The sequence below is a fragment of the Kogia breviceps genome, chromosome 2 (assembly GCF_026419965.1).
Source record: "Kogia breviceps isolate mKogBre1 chromosome 2, mKogBre1 haplotype 1, whole genome shotgun sequence".
In the NCBI taxonomy this organism is placed as follows: Eukaryota; Metazoa; Chordata; class Mammalia; order Artiodactyla; family Physeteridae; genus Kogia; species Kogia breviceps.
The window spans coordinates 157,493,057-157,508,574 of NC_081311.1; the positions used below are offsets into that span (position 1 = coordinate 157,493,057).

Sequence of the window (15,518 nt, forward strand, 5' to 3'; positions counted from 1 at the left end):
GAGCAGAGGCCACTCCCCACTGCAGTGCACGGACCTCTCACTGCGGTGGCCTCTCCTGCTGCAGAGCACAGACTCCAGGCATGAGGGCTTCAGCAGTTGGCGGCATGCAGGCTCAGCAGCTGTGGCCTGTGGGCTCTAGAGCATGGGCTCTAGAGCGCAGGCTCAGTAATTGTGGCACTCGGGCTTAGCTGCTCCATGGCATGTGGGATCCTCCTGGGCCAGGGTTCAAACCCGTATCTGCTGCATTGGCAGGTGGATTCTCAACAACTGCACCACCAGGGAAGCCCCTAAGACTCATTTTAGATCTACAGATACACACAGACTGAAAGTGAGGGGATGGAAAAATATATTCCTGCTAATGGAAATAAAAAGAAAGCTGGAGTAGCAATACTTACATCAGACAAAATAGACTTCAAAACAAAGACTGTAACGAGAAAAAGAAGGGCATTACATAATGATAAAAGGTATCAATCCAACAAGAAGATATGACACCTGTAAATACATATGCACCCAAAATAGGAGCACCTAAATACATAAAGCAAATATTAACATACACAAAGGGAGAAGCTGACATTAACACAGTAATAGTAGGGGACTTTAACACCCACTTACATCAATGGACAGATCATCAAAACAAAATCAATAAGGAAACATTGGCCTTAAATTATACATTAGACCAACCGAACTTAACATATATAGAACATTCCATCCAAAACCAGCAGAGTACACATTCTTTTCAAGTGCATATGGAACATTCTCCAGATATATAGCTTGCTAGGCCACAAATCTAGTCTCAACAGATTTAAGAGGATAGAAATTATATCAAGCATCTTTTCCAACCACAATGGTATTAGGAATCAATTACAGGAAGAAAAATGGGAAAAACACGTAGAGACTAAACTACATGTTAATTAAAAAAAAAAAACCAATGGGTCAATGAAGAAATCAAAGAGGAAATCAGAAAATACCTTAAGAAAAAATAAAAGTACAACTTTCCAAAATCTATGGGACTTAGCAATACAGGCCTATCCCAGGAAATGAGAAAAATCTCAAACAATCTAATCTTACACCTAAAGGAACTAGAAAAAGAATAACAAACAAAAAAATTTGTAGATGGAGGAAATAATAAAGATCAGAGTGGAAGTAAATGAAATAGAGACAAAAAGAGATAGAAAAGATCAAGGAAACTAAGAGCTGGTTGTTTGAAAATATAAACAAAATTGATAAACCTTTAGCCAAACTGATCAAGAAAAAAGAGAGAGGGCCCAAATACATAAAATTATAAATTAAAAAGGAGAAATTCCAACTAACACCACAGAAATACAAAGGACCATAAGATACTACTACAAACAATTATACACCAACAAATTGGACAACCTAGAACAAATGGATAAACTGAATCAGGAAGAAATAGAAGCAGACCACTACTAGCAGTGAAACTGAATCATTAATCAAAAAACTCCCAATAAACTAAAGAATTCACAAGTGAATTCTTTTTTTAATAAAAATCTGCTATGAACATTTGTATACAAGTATTTTTTAAGGTTTATTTGTTTTTTTAAATTAATTTTTTTTTGGCTGTGTTGGGCCTTCGTTTCTGTGCACAGGCTTTCTCTGGTTGCAGAGAGCAGGGATTACTGTTCGTTGCAGTGTGTGGGCTTCTCACTGCAGTGGCTTATCTTGTTGCGGAACATGGGCTCTAGGTGCACGGTAGTTACAGCATGTGGGCTCAGTAGTTGTGGCTCACAGGCTCTAGAGTGCAAGCTCAGAAGTTGTGGTGCATGGGCTTAGTTGCTCTGTGGCATGTGGGATCTTCCCAGTCCAGGGATCAAACCTGTGTCCCTTGCATTGGCAGGCTGATTCTTATCCACTGTGCCATCAGGGAAGTCCCTTCACAGGTGAATTCTATCAAACATTTGTAGAAGAGTTAATACCTACCCTTTTCAAACTATTCCAAAAAACTAAAGAGAAAGGAACACTTCCAAACTCCTTCTGTGAGGCCACCATTGCCCAGATGCCAAAAACAAAGAAACTACAAAAAAAAAGAGAAAATTACATGCCAATATCCCTGATGAACATGGATGTAAAAATCCTCACAAAATATTAGCAAATTAAATTCAACAATACATTAAAAGGATCATACATGATCAAGCGGCATTTATCCCAGGGATGATTCAATGTCCACAAATTAACCAGTGTGATATACCACATTAACAAACCAAGGATAAAAATTCTATCATCTCAATAAATACACAAAAAGCTTCAGACAAAATTCAACATCCATTTATAATAAAAACGCTCAACAAAGTGGGTATAGAGGGAATATACCTCAACATAATAAAGGCCATATATGACAAAATCACAGCTAATATCATACTCAACAGTGAAAAGTTGAAAGCATTTCCTCTAAGATCAGGAATATGACAAGGATGCCCACTCTTGTCACTTTTATTCAACTAGTAGTGGAAGTTCTAGCCACAGCAATCAGAAAATTAAAAAAAGAGATTCTAAACTGGAAAGAGAGAAGTAAGATTGTCACTGTTTGCAGGTGAAATTATACCATATATAGAAAACCCAAAGAGGCCACCAAAAAACTATTAGAACTAATAAATGAATTCAGTAAATTTTCAGGATACAAAATTAATATACAGAAATCCATTGTGTTTCTGTACACTAGTAACAATCTAATAGAAAGAGAAGTTAAGAAAACAATCCCATTTACAATTCCGTGAAAAATAATAAAATATCTAGGAATAAATTTAACCAAGGAGGTGAGAGATCTGTATTCTAAAAACTGTAAGACATTGATGAAAGAAATTGAAGTTGACACAAATAAATGGAAATATATACCAAGCTTGTGGACTGAAGGAATTAATGTTGTTAAAATGGCCATACAACCCAGGGTAATCTACAGATTCAATGAAATCCTTAATAAAATACCAATGGCATTTTTCACAGAGATAGAACAAATGATCCTAAAATTTGTATGGAACCACAACAGACCCAAATATTCAAAGCAATCTTGAGAAAGAAGAACAGAGCGGGAGGTATCACACTCCTTGATTTCAACCTGTACTACAAAGCTATAGTAATCAAAACAGTATCATGCTGGCACAAAAAGAGACACATAAATCAATGGAACAGAAAGAGAGCCCAGAAATAAACCCATGCTTATGTGGTCAATTAATCTATGACAAAGGAGGAAAGAATATACAATGGGGAAAAGATAATCTCTTCAATAAATGCTGTTGGGAAAACTGGACAACTTCATGCAAAAGAATCAAACTGGACACTTTCTTACACTGTATACAAAAATAAACTTGAAACGGATTAAAGACTTAAATGTAAGACCTGAGATTTTAAAACTTCTAGAAGAAAACAGGCAGTATGCTCTTTGACATTGATCTTAGCAATATTTTTTGAATATTATTCCTCAGGCAAGTGAGACAAAACCAAAAATAAACAAATGGGACTAAATCAAACTAGAAAGCTTTGCATAGCAAAGGAAACCATCAACAAAATGAGAAAACAACCTACTGATTGGGATAAAATATTTGCAAACAATATATCCGATAAGAGCTTAATATCCAACATATATAAAGAACTGAAATGACTCAACATTACAAAAAAAAAAAAAAAAAAAACAACCTAACAATCCAATTAAAAAATGGGCAGGGAACCTGTATAGACATTTTTCCTAAGAAGATATACAGATGGCCAAGAGACATATGAAAAGATGCTCAACATCACTAATCACCAGGGAAATGCAAATCAAAACCACAATGAGATATCATTCACACCTCTCCAAAGGGCTATCATCAAAAAGATAGCAAATAACAAGTGTTGCTGAGGGTGTGGAGAAGAAAGAACCCTCTAGCACTGTTGGTGGGAATGTAAATTGGTGCAGCCACTATGGAGAACAGTGTGGAGATTTCTCAAAAAATTAAAAATAGAACTACCAAATGATCCAGCAATTCTACTTCTAGATGTTTACCCAAGGAAAACTTAAACACTAATTCAAAAAGATAAAAGCACCCCTATTTTCAATTAGCATTATTAACAATAGTCAAGATATCGAAGCAGTCTAAGTGCCTACTGATAGATGAATGAATAAAGAAGATGTAGTATATATACACACAATGGAATATTTAAAGCCATAAAAAAGAATGAAATCTTGCCATTTGCAACAATATGGATGGAACTAGAGGGTAAGTCAGACAAAGACAAATATCATGTGTGGAATCTAAAAACCAAAACAAATGAACAAACAAAACAACAGACTTATAGATGCAGAGAACAAACTGGTGATTGCCAGAGGCAAAGGGAGTCTGGGGGTTGTGTGAAATAAGTGAAGGGGATTAAGAGGTACGAACTTCGAGTTATAAAATAAGTCACAAGGATGTAATATACAGCATAAGGAATATGGTCAGTAATATTGAAATAACATTGTATGGGAATAGATGGTTACTTTTTGAGTTGATCATTTCATAATGTATTTAAATATCAAATAACTATGCTGTACACCTAAAACTAACACAATATTGTATGTCAACTATACTTCAATTTTTAGAAAAAGAAAAAGGGTAAAAAAAGAAAATAAATTTACTGCAAATGTATTGTTATTCCAATAGTTCCTAGGACTCTTATACTAAGGGAAAAAAATACAAACAGGAAGGAAATGTGCCAAGATTTCTCCTAAGCATTGTTTAAAACAGTGAAAAGTTGGAAACAACACATTATTTTTAAAAATGCAAATGTTTAAGGAAATGTGATACACCCATTAATGGAATATTTAGGAGACACTGATGTTCATAAAGAATGGGAAAATTTTTACTGGTAAATTAAAATGCAGGAATCCGTGTTTATAGTACAACTATATTAAATATGTCTGTAACACTATCTAAAGTTATCTATATTTATATAATATATATTACATATATTTATAAAAATAGTGTATGAGATTAAATGAAATGTTTGTGCTTGGGTGGTGAAAGTCTGGACAGTTTTATATTTTCTATTTTTCTTTATTTTCTAAATTTTCTAAACTCTATAAATTGATTTTCAAATATGGGAAACTAGTGATATATGCTGCATTTTTATGTTCTTTTTAAAAGATTTATTTAACTGGTTCTTGAATTCATTTGAAGATGTGTTGACAGCTGTATCGTCTGTTACCATTGCTGAGGTTGCACGTGACAATAAGGAAGTTCAGGATGCTATGGCTCTGGAAGGAGCCATTCCTCCTCTGGTGGCTCTTTTTATAGGAAAACAGCTTGGTGTTCAAGTGAAGGGTGCAATGGCTGTGGAAGCACTGGCAAGTTACAACCCTGCTATACAGAGAGCATTTCTGGAAAAATCATTAAGTAAATATCTTTTAAAACTCCTCAAGGTAGGAATTTTATGATTCCTTTTCATTTTTCTTAGATAAAGCATTCAATGTTGAATTTAGTTAAGTGAAAAGAAAACTAAAACCAATTCTAGAATAAACATTTTATCAAACATACATTCCTATGGTATTCAATTAATCCTCATTGACTGAATAGAATACTTTTTTAAATAGGCATTTCAAATAGACGTTAAGGAACAAGGAGCTGCAGCACTTTGGGCCTTGGCAGGACAAACACTAAAACAACAAAAGTATATGGCAGAACAGATTGGATACAACTTTATAATAAATATGCTTTTATCACCATCAGCTAAAATGCAGTATGTTGGTAAGTTATTTTCTATGCATAAATCTGTACAATATAGAACCAGACATTGGAGTATCACACATGTTTCTTGCTTTTTGTTGCCAGGTGGTGAAGCAGTCATAGCACTAAGTAAGGACAGCAGGATACACCAAAATCAAATATGTGAAGGGAATGGAATTGCACCACTGGTTCGCTTACTAAGGATTAGTAAAATAGCTGAAGGAACACTTCTGAGTGTCATCAAAGCAGTGGGATCCATCTGTATTGGTTCGTACGTTTATTCTCAGTTTTAAAAATATCAGTAAATACTTCTCTTCCTCTCTATCCCTACTGTTGCAGCCCTTAACCATATTTAATCTGTTATTATAATGTTTTTATTTCGCCAGGACCTTAATGAGTAAAAGTGGTGTAGTTAAGCATATTGTATCAGTCTTGCTCTTGAGTTCTGGTTAGAATGAGAAATGAGAACCATGAACCTTGGCTATTTTGACTTAAAGGAATCTCCTTTTTTAAGTTAAGAGAAAAATATTTCTTATTTTGAATCTCAGGAACTATATGTTTTTGAAGATATAGAAGTGTTTCTAATGCTGCGGCACATTTTTCGATTCCAGTCTCTTTCCGTAATGATTCTTTGTTTACATAGTGACCAGCAGGTCTAGTTGTTCCTTTCTTTGCAGAGGAATTAACCTTTTGGGATATCTGAAAAATGTTGTGGAATTGTTGGTGATTGACTTACCAAAAATTAAAAATCATGTTCTTTGCTGATCTGCATGAATGTATGGGACTGATTGAGACTGCTTCCTGTAGGCAAGAGAAAAAAAAAACTAAAACTTTATTTCTAGTCCATTGTATTTCCAAAATAAAAAAATTCTAGCTGAAGAACATAGGACTTGGTTTCAAAATTTTTTTTTTCCTTTTTTTCTTAGAAAAGCTACTTTACTGAAATTCACTAACTGCTTGCAGGCAATCAAGTCAGGCAAGATAATTTTTAGTTGTCGTCGTTGTTTTAGCCAGAGTCTATGGTATAAATTATTTCTAAAATTCTAGTAAATGATAACACAAATACAAAGATAACTGATATAAGTGTGTGTTTTCAGTTTCTTCTCATTAGTTCACTTCAAAGCTGTCCACATTTGCCATAGACAAGAACTACAGGAAAAAAAACTCTTGCTTTCAAACTCACCAGCTTAGACTCTTTACACACACATACCCCTTCCTTTTTCTTCTTCATCATGTTCATGTTTTCTTCTATACTCTTGAACATATAGAACATATTTAAAAGAGCTGTTTTAACATCCCTGTAACTAGTTCCAGCATATCCGTTATTTCTGAGTCTCTTGCTATTGGCTGATTTTTTTTCTTGATTATGAATCATATTTTCCTGCTTCTTTGCACACCTAGAGCTTTTAAAATGTGAGTTTTTTTTAAAAGTGCTATTGAAATACAATTTACATATAAGAAGATATTTAAATAAAATAAACAGTAGAATAAAATATTAAATACATTATTTAGAGTGTATAGTTTGATGAGTTTTGACATATGTATTCAGCACTGACACTATCAGCACAATCAAGTAAGTGAATATAATCATCACCTCCAAATGTTTCATTGTCCCGTCCTAATTCCTCCCTCTTTGTACCTCATCCGCAGATAACCACTGATCTGTTTTTTTTTCTTATGATCTGAGAATGGCTTTATTGTATTTTACATATTAAAAATTAAGCTTCTGATTTTTTTCTTTAAAAAATAATGTGCTGATTTGAATTCATGGCATGGATCCTAACAGCACAAAATTACTTTTAAAATTTGATATTAAATGATCTCTACCACTGATTTATTTTCTATCATTATAGATTAGTCTGCATTTTCTAGAATTTTATGTAAATGGAATTATAGATGTGTACTTTTTTCTTGCTTCTTTCACTCAGCATAATTATTTTGACATTCATCCATATTATTGTATCAAATATCAATAAAATACTTCTCTTTCAATGCTGAGTAGTATTCCATTGTATGGTGTGATGGTTGATTTTATGCCTTATGCTATACATACATATATACATACATATCCTGTTGCTTCTCTTTCTTTGGAAAACACTAATGCTTATGGATATATTATGATTTGTTTACCCATGCACCCTTTGATGGACATTGGATTGTTTCCTGTTTCTTGCTATATTGTAAATAAAACTGTTATGAACATTTGTGTTCAAGTTTTGGTATAGACACGTTTTCATTTCTCGTGGGTAAATATCTAGAAGTAGGATTGCTGGATCATATGGTAGGTGTCCATGTTTAACTTTTAAAGAAACTTCCAGATTGTTTTTCAAAGTAGTGTTACCACTTTGCACTTCTACTAGCTGTGTGTGAGTTCCAGTAGCTTCACATCCTCATCAACATTTAGTATGGTAATTTTATTATTGTAGTGGATATATCGTAAGTCTTATTGTGGTTTTAATTAGCATTTTCCTAATGACTAATGATGTAGAGCATCGTTTCATGTGTTTGTCATTTATATATCTTCTTTGCTAAAACGTCTGTTCAAATATTTTGCCCATTTTTTACATTGTGTTGTCTTGAGTTGTAAGCATTCTTTATAAATTCTAGATACAGCTCTTTTTTTGTTGGTGTTAGATGTATGTTTTGCATAAACTTTCTTCCAGTCTGTGGTATCTTTACATTTTTGTAACAGGGTCTTTTGAAGAGGTGAAGTTTTAAATTTTGATGAAGTCCACTTCATTGATTTAAAAATTGTTCAGTTTGTAGGTTTTGTGTCCTCTTTAAGAGCTCTCTGCTAAACCCGATCATCAAGTTTTTCTGTTTTCCTCTATATTTTGATGTATGATACATTTTGAGTTGGCTGAGATTCATTTTCTCACGTATGGCTGCCCAATTGCTTCAGCATCATTTATTGGAAAGATTATCTTTTCCTCCATTGAATTAGCTAGGCGCTTTTGTCAAAAATCAATTGACTAGATATTTGTGGGTCTATTTCTTGACTTTTTATTCAGTTCTATTTAACTATTTGTCTATCTTTGTTATACTCACTGTCTTAATTACTGTAGACACTGTAAATCTTGAAAGCAGATAGCATTAAGTCCTTTGACTTTGCTATTGTTTTTCAAAGCTGTTTTGGCTGTTTCATGTCCCTTGTATTTCCATATAATTTTAAAAATTAACCTGCCAATTTCTAAAAAAGATCCTTCTGTTATTTATTTTGATTGGAATTGCATGGAATCTATAAGTAAATTTGGGGAGAACATGCATCCCATTAATATCACGTTTTGTAATCCATAAACACGGTATATTGCTCCATTAATTGGGCCTTCTTTAATATCTCCCAGCAATGTTTTATAGTTGCCAATGTACAACTCTTGCACATTTTTTGCCAGTTTTACCTTAGGTATTTCATATTTTAAAATCATGCATAAGAAATTTTGATTGACTGCTGGGCATTGTGAGTTTTAAATTGATATATGCTGGATCTTATTGTTTTCCTTTAAAGAGAGTTAGGCTTTATTCTGGCATGCACTTATTTTACTTGGGATCAAATTGATCCTTTTGCACCTAGCTTTTAACCTTTCCTAGGACAAGTCTAGAGCAGCCTTTACTTTGGAACTAACTTAACCCTGTGCTTTTGAGATGATTCCTTTCAGAGGACTCAATCTCTTTGTATAGTCCCGTGTATTATGAGGTATCTACACTCTGGCCAGTAGGAACACAAATCATCCCGAGACAAGTGTGAGCTCTGAGAATTGTTCAGCCTACTGCTTGTAGTGATTCTTTTCCCAACTTAATTTTTGAGTTCCATTCCATTATTAACATGTGAAGATTCAGTCAGAGATTTGAGGGTGTTCATCTTATAACACCACCATCATCATTATAATCATCATTATTAAAAATAGTAATTTTTTTTGAAACCCACCTCCAGCATCTTCACCCCTTGAAATCTCCCTACCTACTCCTTTTCCACCTACTCTGAAGTGAGCAATACCTCTTCTGTGCTTCAAGTGTACTTTTCTAACCTCTGTCAAAGCACTTATTGCATGGTATTGAAGTCATATATTTAAATAGTTGCTCACCCTATAAAATATAAACTCCTTGAGGGTAGAGAATCTAATTCCTTCTTTTAGCCCTACCTCCTACCTCAGTGCCTGGTATACCAGGCATTCAATACCTGTCGGTTGAATGAAGAATATTCATGTAATTTCTGTACATCCCCTGGTGGCCAGTGTGGGGGGAGTAGGGGACAAGGAAACCAAAGTATTCTTTGCTCCTTCTATAATATTTCCCTTAGTCCCTTCAAACTTCCCCAGGTCATAATAAGTGGGTGGTTTCTCTTCATTGTTCATAAAGGAGCCCAATCTTGTATTTATATTTAAGTATGTAAACCCACTGCATATGTGTTGTGACATTTATTGGCAAAAGAACAAAATTTAAATTGTTTGTGCATGTCCACTAGAAAGAGATGATTTGAGTTTCTTCATTGAGATTAGACCGCAATTTAAAGTAGTATGTTTAAAAGGAGAAGTAAGATTATCTTTTTAGTACGTGTATTAAAGGAATCCAGAAATTTAACCAGGTGATTACTCGAATTATTTTTATAAAAACAAACTTTTTATGGGAAACAGTAACAACTCTAAGCTGAAGTACCTTGTACATAATAATTTTTTAATAAATGATAGCTATTACATGATTATTCCTGATAGTCCAGCACTTCTAATTTCTTTGTTCTGTGACTATTAGAAAACCATCTACACTTCTAACAGTAAATTTTCCATGTTTATCCACTTTGCCTTTTAAAAAATTAATTAAGGTAAAATAGTGTCAATATAGCATTTCTTTGTGTAATTTACCCAACCATATTATGCTAGGACACATTATCAACCAAATATGTTGAGCTATGTTTGACTTTACCATTTTCAAAATGGAAAAAATATTATCTCATGGAGTTGTGGATTCTTACAGGTGTCGCCCATACAAGCAATCCCATTAGTCAACAATTTGTTGTAGAAGAAAATGCCTTTCCAGTACTTATCCAACTACTGAGAAATCACCCTTCTCCTAACATTAAGGTATATATAAGATTTTTTTGTGTGATATATGATTATTCATAGAATTTCTTCCCTACTTCCTCAGATACTGGTTGCTAAAACTGGGTGGGGATAATGAGGATGTGATTTATGTAGCAAAATTTCTCAACTATAAGTGAATCCTGTCAGTGCCACACCATCAATACAGCCCTGCCGTCTACAGAGCAGTCTGTGGTGTCTGGCAGCAATAGTTATCTCAAGGGTGGACAATGCTAGGTATTACTATGAGTTGTTGAGGAGTCATTCACTCTTCCATTTACTTCTAGTAAAATGCTTAATAAAACGACGTTCACATCTATTCAAATCCTTTACCAAGGTTTTAGAAATTCAGGACGTCTGTACTTGGCCAGACAGAAATTATAAGAACAAGAAATATATTTTCTCTTCAAAATTTGGCATGTGCTTTGCTGGAAATGAGAAAATAAAAATAACATAGGAGGAAATATATAAGTAAACATAGCGTTGTTTCTTTTAAGGAATGGGTTTATTATCAGAAACGATGTCATAAGTTATCTGGCTTTTCTTGCTGTGAAAGAGATTATTTCATTCCAGGAGTTAATTAGGGAAACAAAAAAAGAGGCATATGCTAGCAATTTCTTGGCTTGAATTCTATGTAAAAACTGCAACGACTTTTAAAGTACAAATAAATTTCACAAGATGAAGGAAAATGCCACATAAAAATACATTTTTATTTTAAAATGTGCATTTTCACGGCCAGTTTACTTCAACTGCATCTATCTGTATTTCAGTATATATTTTCACTGAGTTCTTAAACTTGTTAAAACAAAACATAAATACATTTTAATACTTTTCCTCAAGTAAGATTCTATAGTAATTTTGCAATAATAATCATGCTTTTCAAATTCACACTTTTCATAGAAATGCGTGGTGTAGTACTTTAAAAATTTGTCTACTGAGCCCAATAATAAACAAGGTTCATTAACAACCTCCTTAAATGACTCCAGAACTAGAAGAGGCAAACTTCCTCAGGTTTATCTGCCAGTGTTTTGCTTCAATTGAAGGCATTCTATTAAAGCGTTACAACTCAATGGTCAGTAGCTAACAAGCAGTTCAGAACAGCTTTATAATTCATGCTAGGAAATTAAAAAAAACCTTTTTTTAGATGTAGAAGGAATGCAACTGTGCACTTAAGAGAAACTTCTTCACATGTCCTGCAGGCCCTTGTTGCCTCCCCCTCTGCCCTCAAATGGAACTTTGTGATTGTGCAGCACACAGAAGGCTGTTTTCTCAGCTGTTAAAATTATCAGGGACATTTCTCCAGAAGTTGTAAATGCCACTCTCTAAATACTAGTCAGAGGGATGGAATTAATGGATTTTCTGGTATCTTTGAATTGGTATATCCTATATAAATATTTGTATAATGAAATATGTCATTTGATAAACCATGAGTGAAAAATAATTTTTGAAAATCACATTTTAGGTTGAAGTGGCATTTTCCTTGGCATGCATTGTCCTAAGGAATGATCAGTTACAGAAAGAATTACAAGAAAATGAAGGATTTAATTATGCTGACGTCCTTTATCTTCTTCACTCACAAGATAAGGTAATAACTATACAAAATATTAGAGCTCATTTAGAAGAAAATGATTTTTGGACTACATTCTCAAAATTTCATCAAGTCTTTTTCATGGCAATATTCAAATGTATTATTTAAGAAATGTAAAATCTCTTTGGTGGGTTGTTAGCTTGTAATGATGGAATAATATTGTTCCATATGTTTCATAGTTGTCATATTTCATCTTGAAATGTAACAATTTTTTTTAATGTACAGAGTCTCCTTATTCTTTTAATATCTTTATTGGAGTATAATTGATTTACAATGTTGTGTTAGTTTCTGCTATTTAACAAAGTGAATCAGCTATATGTACATATATCCCCATATCCCCTCCCTCTTGTGTCTCCCTCCCACCCTCCCTATCCCACCCCTCTAGGTGGTCACAAAGCACCGAGCTGATCTCCCTGTGCTATGCAGCTGCTTCCCACTAGCTATCTATTTTACATTTGGTAGTGTATATATGTAAATGCTACTCTCTTACTCCGTCCCAGCTTACCCTTCCCCCTCCGCGTGTCCTCAAGTCCATTCTCTACATCTGTGTCTTTATTCCTGTCCTGCCCCTACGTTCATCAGGACCACTTTTTTGTTTTTATTTGTTTTTCTCTTTCTGACATACTTTACTCTGTATGACAGACTCTAGGTCCATCCACCTCACTACAAATAACTCAATTTCGGGTTTTTTTTATGGCTGAATAATATTCCATTGTATATATGTGCCACATCTTCTTTATCCATTCATCTGTCGATGGACACTTAGGTTGCTTCCATGTCCTGGCTGTTATAAATAGTGCTGCAATGAACACTGTGGTACATGACTCTTTTTGAATTATGATTTTCTCAGGGTATATGCCCAGTAGTGGGATTGCTGGGTCATATGGTAGTTCTACTTTTAGTTTTTTAAGGAACCTCCATACTGTTCTCCATAGTGGCTGTATCAATTTACATTCCCACCAACAGTGCAGGAGGGTTCCCTTTTCTCCACACCCTCTCCAGCATTTATTGTTTGCAGATTTTTTGATGATGGCCATTCTGACCTGTGTGAGGTGATACCTCATTGTAGTTTTGATTTGCTTTTCTCTAATGATTAATGATGTTGAGCATCCTTTCATGTGTTTGTTGGCAATCTGTATATCTTCTTTGGAGAAATGTCTATTTAGGTCTTCTGCTGAGTTTTGGATTGGGTTGTTTGTTTTTTTGATATTGACCTTCATGAGCTGCTTGTATATTTTGCAGATTAATCCTTTGTCAGTTTCTTCACCCGCAAATATTTTCTCCCATTCTGAAATGTGGCAATTTTAATGCTTGGTGAAGAGCCAAAAAACAAATGTTTTTGGATGCATCAAACTTTAACCTAATTTTATGACCTTTCAAAACCCAGTCATCCACTTCTTACCCAGTATTCTAGAGTGGTGGTTCTCAAACTGTTTGTAATAAAGGAATAGCCTTTTTTTCAGCAATCTGTTATGGGGAAATAATTTTAAAGCAACCAAATTTTATTTTAATTAATTAATTAATTAATTTTTGGCTGCATTGGTTCTTCGTTGCTGTGTGCAGGCTTTCTCTGGTCGTGGTGAGCGGGGGACGCTTTTTGGGGGGCCTCTCATTACGGTGGTTTCTCTTTGTTGCAGAGCACGGGCCCTGGGCACGTGGGCCTCAGAAGTTGTGGCATGTGGGCTCTAGAGCGCAGGCTCAGCAGTTGTGGCGCATGGGCTTAGCTGCTCCCCAGCATGTGGGATCTTCCTGGACCAGGGCTTGAACCCGCGTTCCCTGCATTGGCAGGCGGACTCCTAACCACTGCGCCACCAGGGAAGTCCCTAAAGAAACCAAATTTTAAATTTTGAAATAATTTTAGACTTTCCATAAATTTGCAAAAATAGTACAGAGTGTTCTGGCTATCCTTCATATAGCTTTCCTGGATGTCAACCAGAAAATTAACATCAATACAATAGTATTAGCTAATCTGCAGACTTCATTTTAAATTTTGCCAGTTTCTCACCAATGTCCTTTTTCTATTGCAGAATTCAATCCAGGATCCCACATTGCATCTAATTAACATGTCTCTTTACTCTCCTTTAATCTGTGACACTCAGTCCTTCGTCTTTCATGATTTTCTGTCTTTCATGATTGTGGTATTTTTGATGAGTCCAGGCCATTTATTTCATAGAATGTCCCTCAATTTATCTGATGTTTCTCACAGTTAAACTGAGGTTATGCATTTTGGCAAGAATACCATAGTCTTCACTCACTTTCCCAGTGCATCATTTCAGGGCGTACACGTTGATATACCTTATAACTGGCAATGTTAACTTTGGGTGCCTGATTAAAGTGGTGTCTGGCATATTTCTCCACTATAAAGTTATTGTTCTTCCCTTTGTAATTAACAAGTATCTTGAGGTGAGATGATTTGAGACTATGGAAATATTCTGTTTTGCATTGTACTTTTGCTCACCAATTTTAGGATCCACTGATGCAATAATTACTCTGGCATCTGCCTAATGGCGATTAAAAATATTTCCCTTTATTAATTTATTAATTGGTATTTAACTGTAAAGAAGAGCTGTTTCTTTTAAAAGTCTATTCTCAGTTTCTATAATCCTGTTGTCAATGATTTTGTGGACTATCACTGGTCCATGGGCCAAACTAACCCTAGAGAAATAGAGAAACTTCCAAACTTTTGTTATCTACAGTGCATTTAGCAATAAGGGGAGAAAATTGCCAACTATGTCTCTCTCAGTTCTGGGAGATTTTGAGGAAGGAATAAGGATTGTAAGAGGGAGAAATGAAGTCATTGCATTAATTTTTTTAAATACAGAATTTTACTGTAGTGTAGTACACAAAAAGATGGAGAAGTGCTGCTGTAATATGGGCAAAATTAGGATGAGAGATTCATGTCTGACTGACTTTCTAAGCCACATTTCTTCCTCCCTCTGTTCCTTCCACACTTTACTCTCATTACGCTATTCCTCAGGGACACCCATCTTCTCCCTTTCCTTCTACTGCACATTCCACTCTCAATCATTCTACTTTTTCTCCAAGATTGTTACCACCTGCTTCACTCTCTGGACACTATTCCTTTGTACCTAATACTTTTCTTCTTGCCTGTGACCAGGTGACTACTTTGTAAGTACATATATTTTTTAAAATTTTATTTTTTTT

The 15,518-nt window shown here is 34.6% G+C and overlaps 1 protein-coding gene across 1 annotated transcript in view; it reads left to right on the forward strand.

The window, feature by feature from the left end:
- Positions 1 to 15,518, forward strand: part of ANKAR (ankyrin and armadillo repeat containing) — a 79,010-nt gene that overhangs the window by 48,061 nt on the left and 15,431 nt on the right. The window contains exons 13-17 of the mRNA XM_067026446.1: positions 5,148 to 5,389; positions 5,561 to 5,714; positions 5,799 to 5,960; positions 10,662 to 10,768; positions 12,228 to 12,350. Of these exons, the coding sequence (XP_066882547.1) occupies positions 5,148 to 5,389; positions 5,561 to 5,714; positions 5,799 to 5,960; positions 10,662 to 10,768; positions 12,228 to 12,350 (788 nt within the window). The remainder of the gene's footprint in view (positions 1 to 5,147; positions 5,390 to 5,560; positions 5,715 to 5,798; positions 5,961 to 10,661; positions 10,769 to 12,227; positions 12,351 to 15,518) is intronic.